This window comes from Galeopterus variegatus, unplaced genomic scaffold (assembly GCF_000696425.1).
Source record: "Galeopterus variegatus unplaced genomic scaffold, G_variegatus-3.0.2 Scaffold897, whole genome shotgun sequence".
NCBI lineage: Eukaryota > Metazoa > Chordata > Mammalia > Dermoptera > Cynocephalidae > Galeopterus > Galeopterus variegatus.
In genome coordinates this window covers 422,531-443,777 of record NW_007727008.1, presented here as the reverse complement: position 1 = coordinate 443,777, position 21,247 = coordinate 422,531, and the positions used below count along the sequence as shown (strand labels likewise).

The following is a 21,247-nucleotide window of genomic DNA, read 5'->3' as shown; positions in this document are numbered from 1 at the left end:
CTATGCTTATTCTTGGTATCTAATATCTTACAGTTTCTATGCAATGGGATTTTTTTGTGTGTGTCTTTCAATTCCTCCTCTTCCTATAAACTACAGCTTTTGTCTAGCATGCATCCTCTCATACTCACATTCACACACATATCTGCATAAATATGTATATATTTAAATACTACATTCAAAATAGTTCTAACAGAGAATCTGATACAGTTAAAGAGTTTTACAAGTGTAAACTCAAAAAAGTTATTTAATCTCTCTAAGCCTCAATTTTCTCAGGTATAATATAGAAATGAGAACAGTCCCTACTACATTGGGTTGTGAGGATTAAATGAGATAATGAAAAGAAACAGAATTCGGTACATGGTACACAGTAAGAAAGAAGTTAGTAGATGTTAATCCATGTCATCTGGCATCCCTATCCCAACACAACAGGATTTGATAATATGTCAGAGGCATGTGATATAGAACACCACCACTTATTCCCAAGGAACCTCCTGGAGCAGGGGTCAGCAAACTTTTTTTTGTAAAGGATCAGATTGTAAACATTTTTGACTTTTGGGTCATACCGTGTCTATTGCAACTACTCAACTCTGCCATTGTAGCACAAAAGCAGGCATAGACAACAAGTAAGTGAATAAGCATGGCTGTGTTCCAACAAAACTATGTGAAAACAGGCAGCCCATGAGCTTGGTCTAGACTGACTCACTCACTGGAATGAATGAGGTTTATGTCAATGGCAGGCATCCTGAGGCTTGTCCTAATATCCCTGCTTCAAACTCCAATGTTTTTGTGGTCTTGAATACCTGGTAAACTTGAACTTAACTCTGTATGGCTTAGCTCAAACATCACCTCTTCCGTAAAGGTTTTGCTTGTATTGGTCCCCAGAAACAGGGGGAAATAGAAAGATAACCAGGTAAAAATATATTTATCAAAACCAAGGAGATGGGCCGGCCTGGTGGCGCACTGGAGAGTGCGCTGCTTGGGAGCACGGCGGCACTCCCGCTGAGGGTTCGGANGCGACTCCGAGGGTTGCGATCCCGTTACCGGTCAGTAAAAAAGACAAAAAGGAAAAAACAAAAAAAAACAAGGAGAAAATATTTGCTAAGCATTTAGCTCGTGCTTGACATATATATGACTTATAGTGACTTATTTTCAAAGCATCTGTATTGAAATTGAATTTAAATTTAAGTCACCAAATATTTATAGTATTATTTGCTGCCAGACAATATACAGTCATGTGTGCATAATGACATTTCAGTCAATGATGGACAATATATCTGATGGAAATCCCATAAGATTATGATGGCTATATCATATAGCCTAGGTATGCAGTAGGCTACACTATCTATGTTTGCCTAAGTACACTCTAGGATGTTTCCTCAATGACAAAGTCACCTAATGACACATTTCTTAGAATGCATCCTGATGGCTATATCATATAGCCTAGGTATGCAGTAGGCTACACTATCTATGTTTGCCTAAGGACACTCTAGGATGTTTCCTCAATGACAAAGTCACCTAATGACACATTTCTTAGAATGCATCCCCCTCATTAATCAACACATGACTGTACTGACTTCTGAATGCCAGACAAACTGAGAGTATCAATCTGGGTATACTAATGGATTACATTTTAAAACTTAAAAGTATATTCCCAAAGGTCAAAATATCTGTATTTAATTTTCCAGTTCTATATTTTCTTACCGCCTGTTTTCCCTTTGCCAATGATTACATTAGGATAAGTTCTGCTTGCTTTCCTTAGATGAGGAAAAAAGAACTTTAAGTCTTCAAATGTATTAGATAATGTTTCATTCTTAGTCAGTGTATCCACTTCTGTTTTAACTGAAAGAGAGAGAAAAAAAATAGGGCTTCTGGTTTACCACTATATGGATTTTTCTCCTTTGGTATAATTTTTTAAGATGAGTGTTATAAATTAATTTATAGGTTAATTTAATATTCAATAGATAGGAGAAATATTCTTACATGTGAATTATCAAATCATAACAATACAAAATATAGCTCAGAGATTATTGATTCATATTTATTTAAAACTAATATTTAATTTAAGCCTAGCACTATGAGCTACACAATCAGAGGCCAGTACAACTGTCAGTTACAAATGAAGTATAACTGAAATATGCTTTAATTGGTTTCCTCTGCTACTTTGATTAATATCACTTCATTAAAGTTCATGTCTTAATAACTTTGTTTTGTTGCCCTTTAACATTTAATGACTCTATTTGTACCATTCATTAGAATTTGTCTCTACAGTTTTGGAAAGTAAAAACAAAGTTGAAGGACTCACACTACCCAATTTTAATTAGTAATACATAACACAGTAATCAAAACAGTGTGGTATTATGTAAAAAATAGATACATAAACCAATGGAACAGAGTAGAGAATACAGAAATAGATCCACACAAATATGGTTGATTTATTTTTGACAAAGGTGCAAAGGCAATTCAATGTAGAAAAGCCAGTTGACAAATGGTGCTGAAACACTTGCACATGTGAAAAAAATTGAAACTTGACCTGTACTTTACACCACTTATAAAAATAAACTCCAGAAGTTTCATAGACATAAATGTAAAACATAAAACTACAAATTTTTTAAAAAACATAGAAGAAAATATTCATGCCCCTAAGCTAGGTAAAGAGGTCTTAGATGATCAGTATACAACATAGCAATACATAAAACAAGAAAATACATTTAAAAATTTGATAAATTGGACTTCATCAAAAATTAAAAATGTTTGTCCTGTGAAGAATTTCATAAAGATAGTGAAAAGACAAGCAATAGACTGGCAAAAAAAAATTTCCAAATCACAAATCCATCCAATATGTATCCAAGATAATATATAAAACTCTAAAAACTCAACAAGAAAACAAACCACCCAATTTAAAAAAAAGCACAATGTGGGGGGAAGGATAGAGAGAAATTGGTAAAGGGCCACAAAAAAATGTTTGCATTGTGTAATGAAACAAAATAAAAAAGACAAAATATTTGAACAGACATTTCTCCAAAGACGATATCTGGATGGCAAATAAGCACATAAAAAAATGTTCAACATCATTAGTCACTAAGGAAATACATCTTAAAATTATGAGATACCATGACATTGGAATGGCTGTAATAATCTGGAGTGACTGGAACTCTCACACATTGCCACAGGAAATGCAAAATGGTACAGCCACTCTGGAAAAGTTTGTCAATTTTTTATAAAGTTAAACATACACTTACCATATACCCCATCAGTCCTCCTTCTAGGTATTAATCCTAAGAAAAATGAAAATTTCTCTTCATACTAAAAACATGTACATGGATGCTTATAGCAACATCTATTTGTAATTGTCAAAAATAAAAAATAACCCACGTATCCCTCAGTTGGTGAAAGGATAAACAAACTGTATCCACTGTACATCCACACAATGAAATTCTATTCAGCAATGAAAAGGGAGCAAACAATTGGTACCACAACAGTTTGCATGAATTTGTGCTAGGTGAGAAATGCCAGTCTCAAAAGGTAACACATTGTACAATTCCATTTGTCTGGCATTCTGGAAAAGGCAAAACTATAGGAACAGGGAACTGATCAGTGGTTGCTGGGGGTTAAGAGTGGGAAGACAATTTGACTACAAAGGGGAAACACAAAGCAGGACTTTTTGTTCTGGAGAAATGGGGAACCACTGAAGGTTTATTTCCAGGACAGTGGAACCTTCGCTTTGGCTGTAGTGAGACTAAATAGGAGACAAGACTTGGAGATAAGAGAAAAGAAAGATTCAAAGTATGTAACATACTCCTAGTTATTCAGATGAGGCATAAAGCTGCTCTGACTAGTGTAGTGAAGAAGGTGATGGAAAATGTGCACAGATCTGTGAGATATTCGGTTTGATGGATCAGCATGATTGCTTACTGACTGACATGGAAGAATGCGGGAGTGAGAGGGAGGGGTCAGAGGTGATGCTCAGGTTTCTGGCTGCATCTACCGGATGGATCGTGGATTCTGGTGCAATTCACAGACATAGAAAACACAGGGAGACCATTTTCAAGGTAGGGATGAGGAGATTATCAGTGATGTCTCTTATTTGATTTTTGCATGTCTCACAATAAAAGAACCATACTGATTTAGTTACGTTTATTGGCGCGAAACGCCCTAAGACCAAAAGGCATTAAATCTAAATTTCCCAAACAAGACATAAAACAAACAAACCACCATACACAAAAATTAAAGCAACACAAACCTAAGTTTCCTGATATAATTTCATACTTCATTTTATTCAAGGCTTTTACCAGCTCTTGGTGAGTGTGTTCAGTTTTGTCTTTTAAATGTAGCATTTTTTCCTTAAACTCCAAAATATGGTTTCTACAATTAGTTAATTGGTTACCTGAAAAGAAAACATAAGTTTATGCTTATACATGTAGCAAGGGTATCACACAATTTTCTATAATAGATAACAAAGATATAAAATATATGCTTCAATATATCTCTAGATAGCACTATATGTGTGAATATATGTATACACAAATGTACACATAGTGCTATATTCGTATAGTATATATTTACATGTATATATGACTGGAAATAAAAATCAAAATATTAAAAAGAGCAATATGTGGAAGGTAAGATTATCAATGATTTTTTTGCTTTATTACCTTCTGCTTGTCTATGTTTTACAAATTTCTCATATTGTCCATGTATTAGATTTGTAACTAGAGGGAAAACTCATTGAACCAAAAAACATTCTTAAGAATTTATCTGAAGAAAATGACCAGGTATGTGTCACACAGATTTGACTCCAAGAATGTTTAACATAGGCAACATTAATTATCATTGTAATATACATGGAAACAACTTAAGTGCCCAACAATAGGAATGCTGGGTTCCACCAGCAGGTTTTTCCTCCCTTTCCTAACCTCTCCCACGCCCAACCCAAGAGCGAGCTTCCCTAATGCTTCACCCCTCGGCCCTAGAGACGGCCAGGGGATCTCCCTGGGGGGAGTGAGTGATCTGCCCACCAACCCAGCCCCGTAGAAAGGACACTCAGAGAGGGCAGGGGTTCCCTCAAGCAGTTCCATTTATTGCTTGTTAAGCAAGCCGATTTAAGCTTTGCCAGCGTGGGAGTTCCCTCTGCCCAGCCAATCAGGGTAAAGATCACGTGGTCATGCATGGGGGTTCCTTAAGCTATACTAAGCAATCATGCCTTGATCACCAGCGGGGAAAACCAGGGCTGCCAATGGAATTAAACAAAAACAAAATGCGGAACCCAGCTGTCCCCTCCCACCTTGCTTCCTCTCCGCACCATCTTTAGGTGGCCGCATGGAGAGGGCCTTGCCTAAATCGCCATTTTGGCATTACTGAATCGCATATGAGCCCAACATAGGAAATTTGCTAAATAAATTTTAAAATATCCTTTTAAGAGTTCTGGTGGCTCTGGTGTCAAATCATGTATAAATGAAACCCAGTTTTGCCACTTAGTATTTTTGTAACCTTGGGCAAGTTACTTAATTTTTGTTAGCCTCTGTTTCTTTATGTGTAAATGTATATGTAAGAATCCCTGCTTCAGAGTCGTTCTTAAGATGGAATGTGATAATGTATGTAAAATGTGGTTTACGTACATTATCACATTCCATCTTAACAACTAATAAATATTTATTATTTATCAATAAATATTTATTGATAATAAACTAAGAAATATTTATTATTTATCAATGGACTAATCTTTATTCGTTTATCAAAGGAATACTGTGTTGCTATGAAGAACCACATTGAAGAACATTATTATTCATAAATATTTATTGATAATAAATATTTTTTATTTATCAATGGACTACTCTTTATTCATTATCAATGGAATACTATGTAGCTATGAAGAACCACATTGTAGAAGAATATTTAGTGTTGTAAAAACAATTGTTTCTTAAAAATAAAACCATGTTGCTGTGGACTGAATATCTCCCCAAACTCATCAAAGCTTAAATTGTGTCCCCCAAAGTTCCAGGTACTGGACACTTGCCTCCCGTGACAGTGTTGAGAGGGTGGGAAATCCTATTGTGATGACTGAAAGGTGGGGGCTGGGGAGGTGTTAGATTCTGAGGACCATGACCTAATGAATGGATTAATAATGGTGGTTGTGGGTATGGTTCTGAGGGCTTTAGAAAGCGAGGATGTGAGTCTCTCTCTTTCTGTCCTGCCATTTTCTGCCATGTGAGACCCCTGCATTGCCGTAAAGCCACCACCAAAAGAAGACCCTCACAAGATGTGTTCCCTGGACTTTGTACTTTGTAGCCTCTGAAACTGTCAGCAATAAATTCCATTTTCTTACAAATAACCCAGTTCCAGGTATTTTTTTTATAAGCAACAGAAATGGACTAATACACATGTTTAAAATAATTATATTTTTGCAAAAAAGTACACATATAGCAAGAAAAAGAGTAAGTGTAAAAGTTTATATTTTGACATATAATGTTTGATTGTGGGATTAAATGATATTTGTATCCTATCTTTACAAAATTGTTTCTAAATCATGTTACATTGCTTCTGTAATCAGAAAAAAACAACAAATAAAAAAACACCTTTTATTTGTCATGTACTCTGTGTCAATAGAAATACAAAATTGAAAAAGATATTGTTAGTTCTACCTTTGGAAAATTCATAGGCCAATTGTAGAACTGCCTTAATTGATCATTTATGTCAATGTGGTATTTTTTACTTCCTTCCCCTTGAATATTAACGATTAAGAATAGAGGCGACATCAGTTATCAGCTTTATCTGGGGCCCTCTGACAATGGGTATATTCCAGAGTCCTGCCTCTCCACTCAATTTGAACTTACCTACTCCCACCCCATTATTGAAAGGGAAGCTGGACAACAGTGGGCCACACCTATGAAATGATGACTTGCCATATGTGCTTATTACTTTGGAGGAAGAAGTAAAGAGGGAGCCTTTGTTCTTCTTTCAGAAAGTACAGAGTACAGGAGAAAGAGCCAGAGATGGACCAAGTTGCCTTTTCAAGAAGTGATTCTGCCTCCGTGTCAATGTGGCCTATAGAAGTCCGGTCTGATCAATCTCACCATTCAGATGAATCTCTCCTCTTTTGAGGTAATGAATGAGATAGTGTGAGAAGCTCCAAGAATTCACTTTAAAATGTCCTCTCTAGGATAGCAAAATGAAAGATACCCCCTGGAAGGAACTATGGGCTCAGTAGAATGAGACATCACCGTGGCTTGTAGTGATTCTTTCTTTTTTTCATCTTGGTTACACAGAGGGAAGTGTAACATTGTTTCAAAAACATGCATATACTGCACAAATTTCTTTTTATTGGAACATAACTGATTACATATTTGTGGGGTACAGAGTAAACTATCAGTATTTGTGTACAATATATGGTGATCAAATTAGAATGATCAGCATATTTATCATTACAAAATGTAATCATTCTTCGTGTTAACTAACCAATTTCTCCCTAACTCCCTGTCCTTCTCCCTTTCCCACCTCTAGTGGCCAGAGGATAGAATTCAGACAGGCTGAGAGGGGAAAGGAGGGTCAGAGAAGGATGCTGGAGCAGACACTGGAAGGAGCAGGAGTAATTAGACAGTCAAGGAAAGCAAGGAAAGGCATTTTAGTTAGAACACTGTGGGACCTGTTGTTGCCATCTTTTTGCTTCTTTTCTAATTGCTTTGTAGATCCTTTTTGTTTGTTTGTTTTCTGGTCTTACTGTCTTTCTTTGAGGTTGAGTGGTTTTCTCTAGCAGTGTATTTTGATTTCTTACTATATTCAGTATGTCTCTTGCAAGTTTTTGTGCTATGATTACATGAGGGTTACAAAAACATGTTATCATTATAATAGATTATTTTAAACTAACAATGACTTAACTTTGGTATGTAAGAAAGAAGAAAAAACCAAAGTCAACTCTGCTTTGATGTCATTCTCACTGACTTTTTGACATTTTGCTGTTTCTAGTTAAATCTTTTAATTTTGCCTATCTCTTATATGGTTGTATATGTTATTGTCTTGTTAGGTTTGTCCTTTAATATTCATACTAAGGATTAAAAAGTTTATTCACCACCCTTATAGCATTGGAATATTCTGAGATTGTCTTATTTATAGTGAATAAGTACTTACTTTACTAGTGAGTTATGTACCTTTAAATGTCTTGTTGTTACTCTTTAGCATCATCTAGTTTCAAATTGAAGAACTCCCTTTAGCATTTCTTGTAAGACAGGTCTAGTATTGAATTCCCTTAGCTTTTTCCTGTCTGGGAAAGACTTTACTCCTCCTTCATATTTAAAGGTTAGTTTTGCTGGATACAGAATTCTTGGCTGACAGTCTTTTTCCTTCAGCACTTTGAATATACCATCCCATTTCCTTCTGGCCTGTAGGCTTTCTACTGAGAAATCTGCTGAGAGACATATTGGGACTCTGTTGAATGATATATGTTTCTTTTGCTGCTTTCTTTGTCTTCGGTTTTTAATAATTTGATTAGGATGTACTTTGGAGTGTCCCTCTTTGGATTGAATTTTATTTTTGACCTCTGAGTTTCCTGTACCTGGATGTTTTCATTTTTCTCCATACTTGGGAAATTTTCAATCATTATTTCCTTGAATATGCTTTCTAGGTCTCTTCCTTTTTTCTTTCCTTCAAGCACACCAATTATGCAGAGATTATTTTGTTTGACGGGTTCCCATAATTGCTACAATTTTGTTTAATTTTTTTCTTAAGTTTTTTTCTTTTCATTCCTTTGATTAGATAATTTTGTATGTTTTGTCTTCGAGCTCACTGATTCTCTCTCTGTTTGATCAAGTCTGCTGCTGGAGCTTTCTATCAAGTTTTTCAGGGCACATAGCATATTCTTTATTCCTAGTATTTCTATTTTTTAAAATTGACTCTATTCCTTTGTCAAGTTTCTCATTCTGCTCCTGAATTGTTTCCCAGATATCACCTAATTTTCTATCTGTATTTTCTTGTGACTCCCTGAATATCCTTAAGAGGGTTATTCTGAATTCTCTGTCAATCATTTTATAAATCTGCTGTTCTTCTGGGTCCATCGCTGATGGTTTGTATAATTCTTTTGGTGGTATCATATTTCTCTGTTCTTTCACGATCTTTGTGTCTTTATGTTGAAGCTTGATCATTTGAGGGTAACATGACCTCTTCCAGGTTTCACATATGTTCTTTGTTGGTGTTAGACCTTTAATGGTGAAAATCAGAGCTTTGTCTCTAGTCTCTGTGTTTTCTTTTTCTTTTTTTTTCTTTCCCGTTCTGTAATGGATTAATAGCTACCACCATCACTGAAACTCTGCACTGGAACTAACTTGCTGTCCTTGAATTGAGGAAAACTTCCTGTGGGGACTGGGACTTGAGCTCTGTGTTTGAGCTAAATTGCTGCTCTGCTACTGTTTCTCAAACTGGGGAAAGCTTTTTGTATCGATTGGATTTTAATCATCTGCCTTTTACTCACTTCTGGTTCTTGTGAGGTCACCACAGGCTGTGTGACAACTCTGGCCCAGCACTGAGTCTTTCCTGCAATCTGCAGTTCTATCATCCTGACTGGTTTCCACTGCTGGTGCCTATTGAAAGACAGATCAGCTGCCTATGCTGCACCCCAGTGCTCCCCTGGTGGGGCAGACTTCTCCCTGGCACTCAAACATTTCTAGTGGAGCAGGCTGTGCACGAGTCCCCAGCGAAGACTCACTGACCTCTGGATAGTTCATTCTTCCAACTGGCTGTGGCCCCTTGCTCCTGGGGGCTAGAGGAAACTTTCTGGAGGTTTTGCTGGCCTGGGAGATGGGATAGTGCATTCTGAAGCACCGTTCTCCCCTGCAGACTCCAAGTAGCTTCACGCATAGGGTGCTGCTGCAACTTTGCTGTTTCTTGGTAGCTGCTCATGTTCTGTAGCTGTTCCTTGCCTCGCACTACACCAGCCCCTGAAGCAGACAGGGCTTGGGTTGGAGTGTTTGGAGTGGTCCCTCCTCCCTCTGGCTTCCACACCTTCACACCTTCACAAATTCCACAGGTCTCTCCTCCTCTTCCCCTGAGAGTTCCAGCAATCTTAGGATAGCAGTTTATGCACTTTAATAGTTGTAAGTTGATCAGTTGTGAGGAGGAGTGATGCTGGGGATCATCTATTCTGCCATCTTTATGACATCACTCTCCAACACGAGCATTTCAATACACTAACATTGAACTATCCATATAAGAAATCAAGAAAACAATCCCATTTACAATAGCTACTAAAAAGAAAAAAACAACTTAGGAATATATTTAACCAAGAAGGTGAAAGACCTGTACAATGAAAACTATAAAACACTGATAAAACAAATTGAGGAAAATACAAATAGATAGAATGTATGTTGTGTTCATGGATTAATATTGTTAAAATGTCCATACTATGCAAAGTGATCTACAGATTCAATGCAATCATTATAAAAATTGCAATGATGTTTTTCTCAAAAATAAAAAAAAATCCTAAAATTCACGTGGAATCACAAAAGATGTCAAAAGTTAAAGCAATCTTGGGCAAAAAGGACAAAGATGGAGTTATCACACTATCTGATTTCAAAATATAATACAGAGTTATAGTAATTGTATTAGTCTGTTTTATGTTGCTATGACAGAATACCTGAGACTGGGTAATTTATAAAGAACAGAGGTTTATTTGGCTTACAATTATTTTTTTTTCCTTTTTGTCTTTTTTACTGACCGGTAATGGGATCACAACCCTCGGTGTCGCGCCCGTATCGGGGACCGGCAACGGGATTGCAACCCTCGGTGCTGCGCCCGCACCGCGCTCAGCCAGTGAGCAGGAACCAGTCACCACATGGGATCCGAACCCTTGGCGGGAGCGCAACTGCGCTCCCAAGTGGCGCACTCGGGGACCGGCAACGGGATTGCAACCCTTGGTGCTGCGCCCGCACCGCGCTCAGCCAGTCACCACATGGGATCCGAACCCTTGGCGGGAGCGCAACTGCGCTCCCAAGTGGCGCACTCTCCAGTGCACCACTGGGCCGGCCCTTGGCTTACAATTCTGGGACAGCTGCATCTGGCACTGGCCTCACGCTGCTTCTACTCATGACGGAAAGTGGCAGGCAGCTGGTGGGTATGAGCAGATCACATGGTGAAAGGAAGAGAGAGAGAGAAAGAGAGAGAGAGAGGATATGCCAGGGTCCTATAAACAACCAGCTCTTGCAGGAATAAAGTGAGAACTCACTCACTACCCGCATCCCCCAAGGAGAGCATTAATCCATTTAAGGGATTGGCCCCCATGACTCAAACACCTCTCAATACTGCTACATTAGGGATCACATTTCCACATGAGTTTTGGGGGGACAACACATTCAAACTCAGTAATCAAAACAGCATGGCGCAGATATGAAAATAGGCACATGGACAAATGGAACAGAATAGAGAATCCAGAAATAAATCCAAGCATTTATGGTCAATCGATTTTTGTCAAAAGTACCAAGAACTCACAATGGGGAAAGGACAGTCTCTTTAATAAATGGTGTTGAGAAAACTGAATATTCACATGCTGAAGAATGAAATTAGACTCTTATTTCACTCCACATATAAAAATCAACTCAAAAGGGATTAAAGACTTAAACATAGGACCTGAAACTGTAAAACTGCTAAAGGAAAATATGGAAAGAAAGCTCTGTAACATTGGTCTGGGCAATGAATTTTTGGATGTGAGCTCAAGGCACAGGCAAAAATGCAAATATAGACAGATGGGATTATATTAAACTTAAAAGCTCTGCACAGCAAAGGAAACATTCAACAGAATAAGAAACACCCTATGTAAGGGAAGAAAATATTTACAAACCATATTCTGATAATGGGTTAATATCCAAAATATATAAGGAATGCAACTCAATAGCAAAAAACAACCTGATTAAAAATGGGTAGGGGACCTGAATAGGCATTTTTCAAATGAAGACATACAAATGACCAACAGGTACATGAAATAATGCTCAACATCACTAATCATCAGGGAAATGTAAATTAAAACCACAATTAGGTACCAATCTCACACCTGCGGAATGGTTGTTGTTTAAAATACTAAAGATAAGTATTGGCGAGGTAGAGAAAAGGCAACACTTGCACACTATTGGTGGGAATGTAAATTAGTACATCATTATGGAAAACAGTATGTAGGCTCTTCAAAAAATTATAAATAGAACTACCACACAATCCAGCAATCCCACTACTATATATTCAAAGGAAATGATATCAGTATGTTGAAGAGATATCTGCACTCCCATGATCACTGAAGCATTATTCACAATAGCCAAGATATGAAATTACCTTAAGTGCCCATCAATGGATGAATAGATAAAGAAAATGTGATATATATACACAATGGAATACTAATTAACTTCTAAAAAGAATGAAATCTTCTCATTTGTGACAACATAGGTGAACCTGGAGGACATGATGTTAAGTGAAATAAACCAGGCACAGGAAGAAAAATACCACATTATCTCACTTACGTGTGGAATCTAAAGAAGTTGAATTCATAGAAGCAGAGAGTAGAATGGTTGTTACTAGGGGTTGGGGTTGGGGACTGTTGGTCAAAGGATACAAAATTTCAGTTAGGTAGAAGGAATAAGTTCGAGAGATGTATTGTACAATATGGTGACTATAATTAAAAACAATGTATTGCATTCTTGAAAGTTGCTGAGAGAGTATATTTTAAGTGTCCTCACTACAGAAATGATAAGTATGTGAGGTAACACATGTTAATTAGCTTGATTTAGCCATTCCACCATGTACACATATTTCAAACCATCATATTGTACATGATAAATACACATAATTTTTATTTGTCAATTAGAAAAATAACTTTAAAAAAGATAGAAAGCTCTCTCTGTTGCCATATAGAAGATTGTTTTAGGAAGACAAAACTAAAGCCAGCGACACCAATAGTTAGAAATTTATAGTAATAATAGTTGAGAGATGATAGAATATACTACAGCAAAAAGGATTAGGAAAAAGGAAATGAATATGAGAAATATCTGAGATCTTTTATTGGAAAGACTTAGTAACTGATTGAGAGAGGAGACTAGACTCCCTGCTATGTTTCTGCCATGACTACTAGATTTTTAACATGGTATTCCATCTGGATTGGGGAAACATAGAAGAAGCAGGACCAGAAGTTGTGGTGCTTATGAGACATTCAAATACATGGCAGACATTTGACTATATGACTTTGAAGTTCACGGGAAAGATTAGAGGTAGTATTATAGGTTTGAGAGCAAAAGCCTTGATATTCACTAATAAAATGGAGGGAGAAAACGTAGTGATAAAAATTCTGCCCCAGTCTTATCTCTTAGCTCATACTAGCTTTGGCTTAGGGAAAAGAGTTCAGTCTTTGAAATCCAGCAGGGTGCTTATGTGTCTGATTCTCAGAGGTGTTAAATCCTTGGCCATAGGCAGAAATGGCCCTGTTTGATGGAAGTATATATCCATCCTGTTGTTCCTGTTCACCTTTCAGATGGGCCAGATTGGAACAAAACTTGTCTCTTGCCCTGAGCTACCCTACTAAGGACAGGAAACAGCTAATAAATTGTAATATTCTGCTTTCTGTCTACCAAGCTTCAGTGGATCATCCACCCCAAGATACAACAGAAGAAAGTTAAATTCACTGTTTCGCTATTCTTTAACAAGATCTTTTGTCTTTCCCCCCATAGGTTGGAGTGATCCTCCTTGCCCCAGTCCCCACTCAAAACAGCTAGTTCCATTTCTAAGGTTTATCATTAGTAACTCTACATTTCCAGTTATTAACCATCAAGCGTCCTGAATGCAACACAACTTTATGTTATATGGTTGACCCTGCCAACAGGGACTCCCATCAATAGGGTCCATATGCAAATAAGATTTGGGTATTGTGGATAGTTGAGCATGCTGAAAGAGGGCAGTGAAGGTTTGTGGAAAGACCCAACTGATTGTCTACTCGTTATAGAGATAGAGAGTTCCGGCCACTGTCCAGCAGTGGGTGTTGCACTCCATGCCTGACAAAGCCCTGACCTGCTAGGGTACAACTGCCATATCTCAAGGCTCTATATGTCTAGTCTTCACCAGTGAGTGAGTGGTGGTACGAGGTATATGATTTCCTCTCTCAATCCACCTCCAGGAAAAGGACAATGATGACAGTGAGAAAGCAATGCTAGATCCAGGCCACACTTTAATCCTCATACCAAATCATTCTGTTAGGAAAAGATGGATGGGTTAATTTTTTCTTGGAAGTCCTTTGAAGGCTTCCTGGTTTGGGCCCTGGAGCCAAGTCATTCCAGCCGAGGCACTGGCAGTTGGATCTCCAGGACCTGTTGGTTTACTGGTTGGTGATTTGTGGTGATCATCACTGTCCTCACAGCGCAGTACTAGGAAGTGTCCATTTTCTCTACAGACGGAAGTGTCTAGTCCTAGCAGAGAGATCGGTTGGGTCTCCAGGACCTGTTGGTTTACTGGTTGGTGATTTGTGGTGATCATCACTGTCCTCACAGTGCAGTACTAGGAAGTGTCCATTTTCTCTACAGACGGAAGTGTCTAGTCCTAGCAGAGAGATCACTAACCATCTGGTCTCAGTAGACAGTGGAGAATAAAGAATAAAAGGAACTTTCTCTATCTTCCTGAAATACTATGAATCCAGAGTGCTCAGAATTCATTTACAATCGATAGTAAAGCCTAAGAGTTTTTCTTTGGGAAGGGGTTCCCAAGGAACTTCCCAGAGACGACTTCTGCATCTTACTAGCCAGAATAGTCACATGGCCATCCAATTCATTCATTCCTTCTTTCATTCAACAAATATTAAGCTTAATACTATTACACATACTGTGGTTACAGTAATAAACAAAATGAACTCTCTGCCTTCTTGGAGTTTACATTCTATGGGATGGAAATGAACAATAAACAAATAAGTGAATTATACATTTTATTAGAGGATGATAAAAACAAGAAAAAATTGAAGTGGGAAAAAGGATATACAGTGTTTGCTGATACTGGGAGAGGCTTCCATTTTAAACAGGGTGACCAGGGAAGGCCTTTCTAAGATAACATTTGAACAAAGACTAGAACAAAGTGAAAAAGGAATGTTGCAATTGGCTGGGAAAGAGTTTTTTAGACAGAATGGTGAGTGCAAAAGCCCTGAGGCAGGAGCATGACCATTATTTCCAGAAACAGCACTGAGGCCAGTGTATCTGAAGCAGAGTAAATGACGGGAAGAAGAGTAGGTAATGAAGTTAAAGTGACATTTGTGAGAACTTTAGCTTTTACTTTAAGCAAAATGGGAAGCCAGTAGAAGATTACAAACACAGTTACATAATCTGACTTAACATTTGAGCAGAAACATTTTACTTGCTGTGTGAAAAACAGACTGTAGGGGAAACAAAGACTGGGGAAGAAAGACCAGGAGAAAGGTGACTGTGGCTGAGCATAGGCTGGTTGTGAAATTAGTGGTGAGAAATGGTTCAATTCTGGATATATCTTGAAGCTAAAGAAGGTAGGATTTGCTGAAAGATTGAATGTGGGATATGAAAAAAAAAGAGAGGAGATGCTACTCTGAGCAATTAGCAGAATGGAGTAGCCATTTACTAAGATGGAGAAGATGGGGGGAAGCAAGTTTTGGAAGTTGTCACTTGTGACAATATGGATGAACCTGGAGGACATTATGTTAAGTAAAATAAGCCAGGCACAGAAAGACAAATATAAAATTATATAAATATAAAACTCTAAAGTAATGCTGATGTATTTGGGTTAAAAGAGTTATTTTTTCATTCATCTGCCTTGTGTGAATAAGAGCACACATGTGCATACCCTGTGGCAAAACCTGGATAATGCAAAAACTCTCCTGCTCAAAACCCTTCAAAGATTTTTCATCACTCTTAGGTAGGGTTTCCCGGGTAATATTCTCCTTGCAAAATGGATCACATGTTTGGAGTTGATATATCATGGGTGATGCAATATATTTGGGTTTCGACACTGTAGGTCAGTCCCTGAGGGAGCAATTTGGTAAACATGAAAAGAGTTTTCTCTAGAGGAAGCAGTTTTTACAGAAACAAGCATACAGAAATATTAAAGTATATAATCTCTAATCTGCTTCTTGTATATTCTTCCCTGGTAATTCATTGTATCAATATTATATTTAAAATATTTATATTACTTGCATATTCACTCAGGTATTTAGTAAGGACGAAATGTTATAAAATCATATTGCAAAGGTTTGAAATAAACAATAATTAGATGCTTTGTGTCAATGGAGCATCTTTGTGGTGAAATTGTGAACAAACATCAGTTCAGTGTGCAATGGGCCACGCTGCCCATGATAAAAGCTTCCAGGTAAGACCCTAAGTGCCATTGATCCTTGCTTCTCACAGCAAGGGCCCAAGGCACTGCTCTCCAGAAGAAATAAAATGCAAGCCCCATTTGTAATTTAAAATTTTATAGTATCCACATTTTAAAAAGTAAAAAGAAAAGTGAAAGTAACATGAAACAGTATATTTTATTTAATCCAACATATCCAAAATGTTATTTCGACATATAATCAATAGGATATTTCACATTCTTTTTTTTATACTAAGTAGTCTAAATCTTGTGTGTGTTTTACACTTGCAGCAATTGGAATTCAGATGTTAAATTTTAATAATTACAGTGAAATGTAGTTGTACCAAAACTGTAAAGTTTTGCTTAATAGAGAAATATTTTGCATTACTTCAGTTATTAAATGCAAATTTCAACTACATAAAATAAAATTACAAGAAAAACTCAGTTCCTCAGTTGTACTAAGTGCATGTCAAGTGCTCCATAGGCACCTGACTAGGGCCTACCATGTTGGATAGCACAGGTCTCTGGCATCAGCTGTGAACTTGTTAGAAATATAGTATCTCAGCCTCAGCCAGGCCTGCGGAATCAGAATGTGCATTTTAGTAAGATTCCCAGGTGACTGGTATGCACATTAAAACTTGAGAAGAACCATTATAGATCTCTTTGTTTTATCTTTGTCATCAGTAACATTACCATAGTTCAGGCTTTATTGCCTTTAGCTGCACTATTATAATTGCCTCTTAATTGGTCTCCCACCTACAATCCATAATTAATCTTCTGGAAACACTGCTCAAGGACTGTAAATTGTTCCCTGTATTTACTGAATAAAGTCCAAACTACTTGCCTTGGTAGAAGGTACTACACAACATGGCCATAGCCTGACTTCATTCATTCACTAGACACTTCCAGTAAGGAGAAGCATGTGAGATATTCATTCTTTCTTCGGCTACTTACCACGTGCCACTTATTGTGCTCTGTGATAGGAAAGCAAGCATGGATAAAGTCAAGTTCCTGCTCTAAATACTGACAATCAGGCTGCAAGTGATGGGAGAAAGGAGGACATATTTAAACAAATAATTATAATTGCTAACATGAAATTGTCCTCAAAGTGGCACAGTGAGGCAGGAATGATTAATTCTTAAGGAGAACTGAAGTGTGGGGAAGGGAGGTGAGAAAGGCTTCAGAGAAGAGGAAATATTTGAGAACTTGAATAATGTTTAGAATTTTGCCATACGGCAAAATGCAGGGAAGGGCATTTCAGACTAAGAAAACAACATGATAAATGCACTAGAGTATGATATGGTTTGGTGTATCTAGGGGAAAGTACTTCTCTCAGGAAATAAAAAGAAGAGCAAAAAGGCAGGGTGTTAAAGTATTGGCAGGCCACTTTAAATTTATTAGTACTTTACTTGTACCCAACATGGTTCCAAAGAAAAAAAATCTGAGACAGTTTGTGGGAGATGAAGGTAAAAGGAAAAATAGGTTTCAGATTGATCCTCACCATGTGTGCTTTGCAATAATCAAATCACACTACATACCAGCCCTTTAAGTTCTCCAAGAGTGGCCCTCTATGCATTAGGTTTTATTGTGAAATATATCAGGTGTGACAAAGAGTATATAAAATGGTTTAAACATCCACAAACCAATCACTACCTAAGCCTTAGGGTATCCCATCTGTTTCCTTCTTTTTTTTTTTTTTCCTTTTTGTCTTTTTTTACTGACCGGTAACGGGATCACAACTCTCGGTGTTGCTCCCGTACTGGGGACTGGCAATGGGATCGCAACCCTCGGTGTTGCGCCCAAACTGCGCTCAGCCAGTGAGTGGGAACTGGTCTCCACATGGGATCCGAACCCTCGACGGGAGCGCCGCCCTGCTCCCAAGCGGCGCACTCTCCAGTGCGCCACCGGGCCAGCCCCATCTGTTTCCTTCTAACATCAAATTCCACTTCCTCCTCAACCACAGATAAGCAGAATCCTGAATTTTGTATTAATAATCGATTGCTTTCTTTTATAGTTTTACTGCCTTTGCACATTTACTTACTCTTGGTTTTAGACATTAATAAATAAAACATATGTATTCTTCTGTATTTCTTTTGCTCAATTTATCCTCATGAGATTCATCCATATTGATGGGTCAAGCTGTATTTCATTTTCGCTGCTGTAAAAACGTTCCCTGTACTGACTATACCACAGCATACATATTTCTTCTGTTGTTAATGAGCAATGATAAGAAATGCTATCAAGAATATTCTGGCACATGTCTCCTAGTAACATGTTCAAGAATTTCCCTAGGATATATCTGGTGGTAGGGATGTTATTTAAAACATTTAACAACTTCAATGGCATGGGTATTGATCGGTGAGAACGGAAGATTCTCACTCCTATACACTATTGGTAAGGCTGTATACCAGTTTCAACCCTGACTAATAGTGGAATTGCTAAGAAATAGGAAATGTATATATTTCATAACAGAAGTGATTGAATGTATATTCCTCTCCAAGAGAAGTTTCGCAAATTCCTAAAGGTCCATCTCCTCACCAAATATCTGACTTTCCAATCGAAAAAATCAGAATGGTAGGAAATGGTAGCTCATGTTTTTAATTTGCATTTTCTTGATTGCTAATTACATTTTCCTATGTCTATCCAACGTTCATGTTGCACTTTGCTTTAGAGTTTACCTTGCTCTTATTAATACTTGTATAGCTACATCAACTTTCTTTGGCTTGGGTTTGTGGATATATATTTTCCCTCCTTTTTCTCCCACCATTTCTGTCTTTAAAATTTAAATATGTCTCTCATAAGCATCATCAGGTTGGGTTTTGTTTTATATGCAGTTGGAAAATATTTTAATTTCTTTTTGGAGCATTTAATACGGTCAGTGGTACAGTTATATGTTATTTTTGTATTATTTTAGTGGTTAGACTAGAGATTTCAACATGGATCCTTGACTTATTACAGCATAGTACAAATTCTTACATTCTCACTTCTCGACAGTGTTACAAGTTTAGTACAATTTGATTGTTTTATTTTTATCATCATTGATATTACCTTAGTTCAGGCTATGACTATGACTACTTAACTGTTTGAATGCATGACATACCTAACCCAAAATTTTCCAATATGTTCATTGAAAAAAATCTTCATATAAGTGGACCCATGCAGTTCAAAGATTTGCTGTATTTAAAAGCGAGTTCCACAGAAATACACACATAGAAAATGAAAAATCTGATTTATCTGCTATTTTAAGAGTGTTTCATTCTCAAGAACAATATCTTGTTTTCTGACCTTGAATATATGAATGATGGGAATATAAATGCCTTGAGGAACCAAACTTCTTTTTTCAGGTAATAACTAGAAAACACATCAAAATGATTGTATGTATCTCAAAGTCTACAGTTTCACTGTAAGAATATTAACTGTATTAAAACTTCCTTGGAGGTTACCATTCTAAATTACCTTCCAAAGTTACTATAAAAAGTTTACATTTTAATTTCTAATTACAAGAAACTGTTATATAGATGTGCTCATTGTTTATTGCTCTAAAAAATAAAAACACATTTGGATAATGTTCTTTATAGAAAATGAAGAGGAGGGAAATGGTATAAAATGGTTAAAGATTAGCAGAAATCTTATAAATCCAATAAATTAGTATGCATTTCTAATCTTTAAAATGAGTGGGATAGAATGTAGATATTTTGTGTACATGATGACAAATTTAGTATTAATTAGAGGACTAAAACATGAAGCCACTTTCAAACTTGAATCTCAATACTACAACCAAGATTACTTTGTGTGAACCTAAGTCATAAATGTGTTCAGTAAGAAAAATAAAATTTAACCTAAAACAACATAAGGACAATCTTGGAAGGCTGGGTTAAAAATTTACAAAGTTCTTAAGTCTTAAATTCAAAAATTAAACTATATAAAACGCTAAAACATTACACTATGGACGACTAGAATTGTAAGGTAGAATACAGGGCATCTAGTTAGATTTGAACTGCAGATAAAAACAAGAAATAAAATTTTAGAATAATTATGTCCCTTGCAATTTTTTATACTATAGTTTTCTGATTGCTTATCTGAAATTTGAGTTTAATTGGGCAACCTTTTTATTTATTTGCTAAATTGGCACTCCTATAGACAACGATAAATTAAAACCTTGGTGTGTTTCAGAGTGGTAACACAAGACGCACTGGTGCACCTGTCAAAGTCCAGGTGCTAGACCAGTGCTCTAACTTGCCAGTTATGTCTCTCTCCATCATCCCACTACTGTTCAGATTAGAAAAATACTTTAGGGAGCCCTATAATATAACCTAGACCCTAAAAGAGGAAAGGTGTTGGCTGTGTAAGAAAATTTCTCGAAGTCAGACATTTATACGTTCCTGGAAATGATCGGAAAAAGAAAGCACAGGAGTGGGGTGGAAAGTGGGGCACAGATTGGGCCCCTGAGCCTTTGGACGGAAAGGGAGCCGCAGAGGCGAGACAGAGCCGGGAGGCCCGGGTGGGGCCAGATCCGTTATCGCGCGCGCCTGGGCTGGGGCACGGCCGCCCCCAAGCCGGCGGGGGCGCCGTTAGGGCTTCACCACCCGACGGACAAGGGCGTGGGGACTGCGTCTGTAACGCTCCGACGCGGGAATCCCAGGGAGGAGGTGACCGCCTGCAGGCTCCTGTGTCGCCCCCCTACGCTCCGCCCCCGCCACTCGGGCATTCGCGGAGCCCCGCGGCGGGAGAGGCGGGAAGGAGGCAGGAGAAGCCACACGCCGCTTACTAGTTTGACTCATCCTGGAGATGCAGAAGCAGGAGAAGCTGAAGAGCAAGACGGCGACGAGCGCCATCAGCACGTTCGCTTGCTTGGGCCTCATGGCGCCGGCTGCGAGGCGAGCAGCGCGGCGGGTGCAGGGCGGCGGGCAGCGCCCGGGGTGCGGAGGCGGAG

At 37.8% G+C, this 21,247-nt stretch overlaps 1 protein-coding gene across 1 annotated transcript in view; it reads right to left on the bottom strand.

Annotated features, from left to right (window-relative positions):
* MGAT4D (MGAT4 family, member D) overlaps positions 1 to 21,176 on the bottom strand; it is a 51,792-nt gene extending 30,616 nt beyond the window's left edge. Inside the window, exons 1-3 of the mRNA XM_008573283.1 lie at positions 21,083 to 21,176; positions 4,241 to 4,384; positions 1,702 to 1,839 (exon numbers count right to left, since the gene is read on the bottom strand). Of these exons, the coding sequence (XP_008571505.1) occupies positions 1,702 to 1,839; positions 4,241 to 4,384; positions 21,083 to 21,176 (376 nt within the window). The remainder of the gene's footprint in view (positions 1 to 1,701; positions 1,840 to 4,240; positions 4,385 to 21,082) is intronic.
* Positions 21,177 to 21,247: the final 71 nt, after the last annotated feature.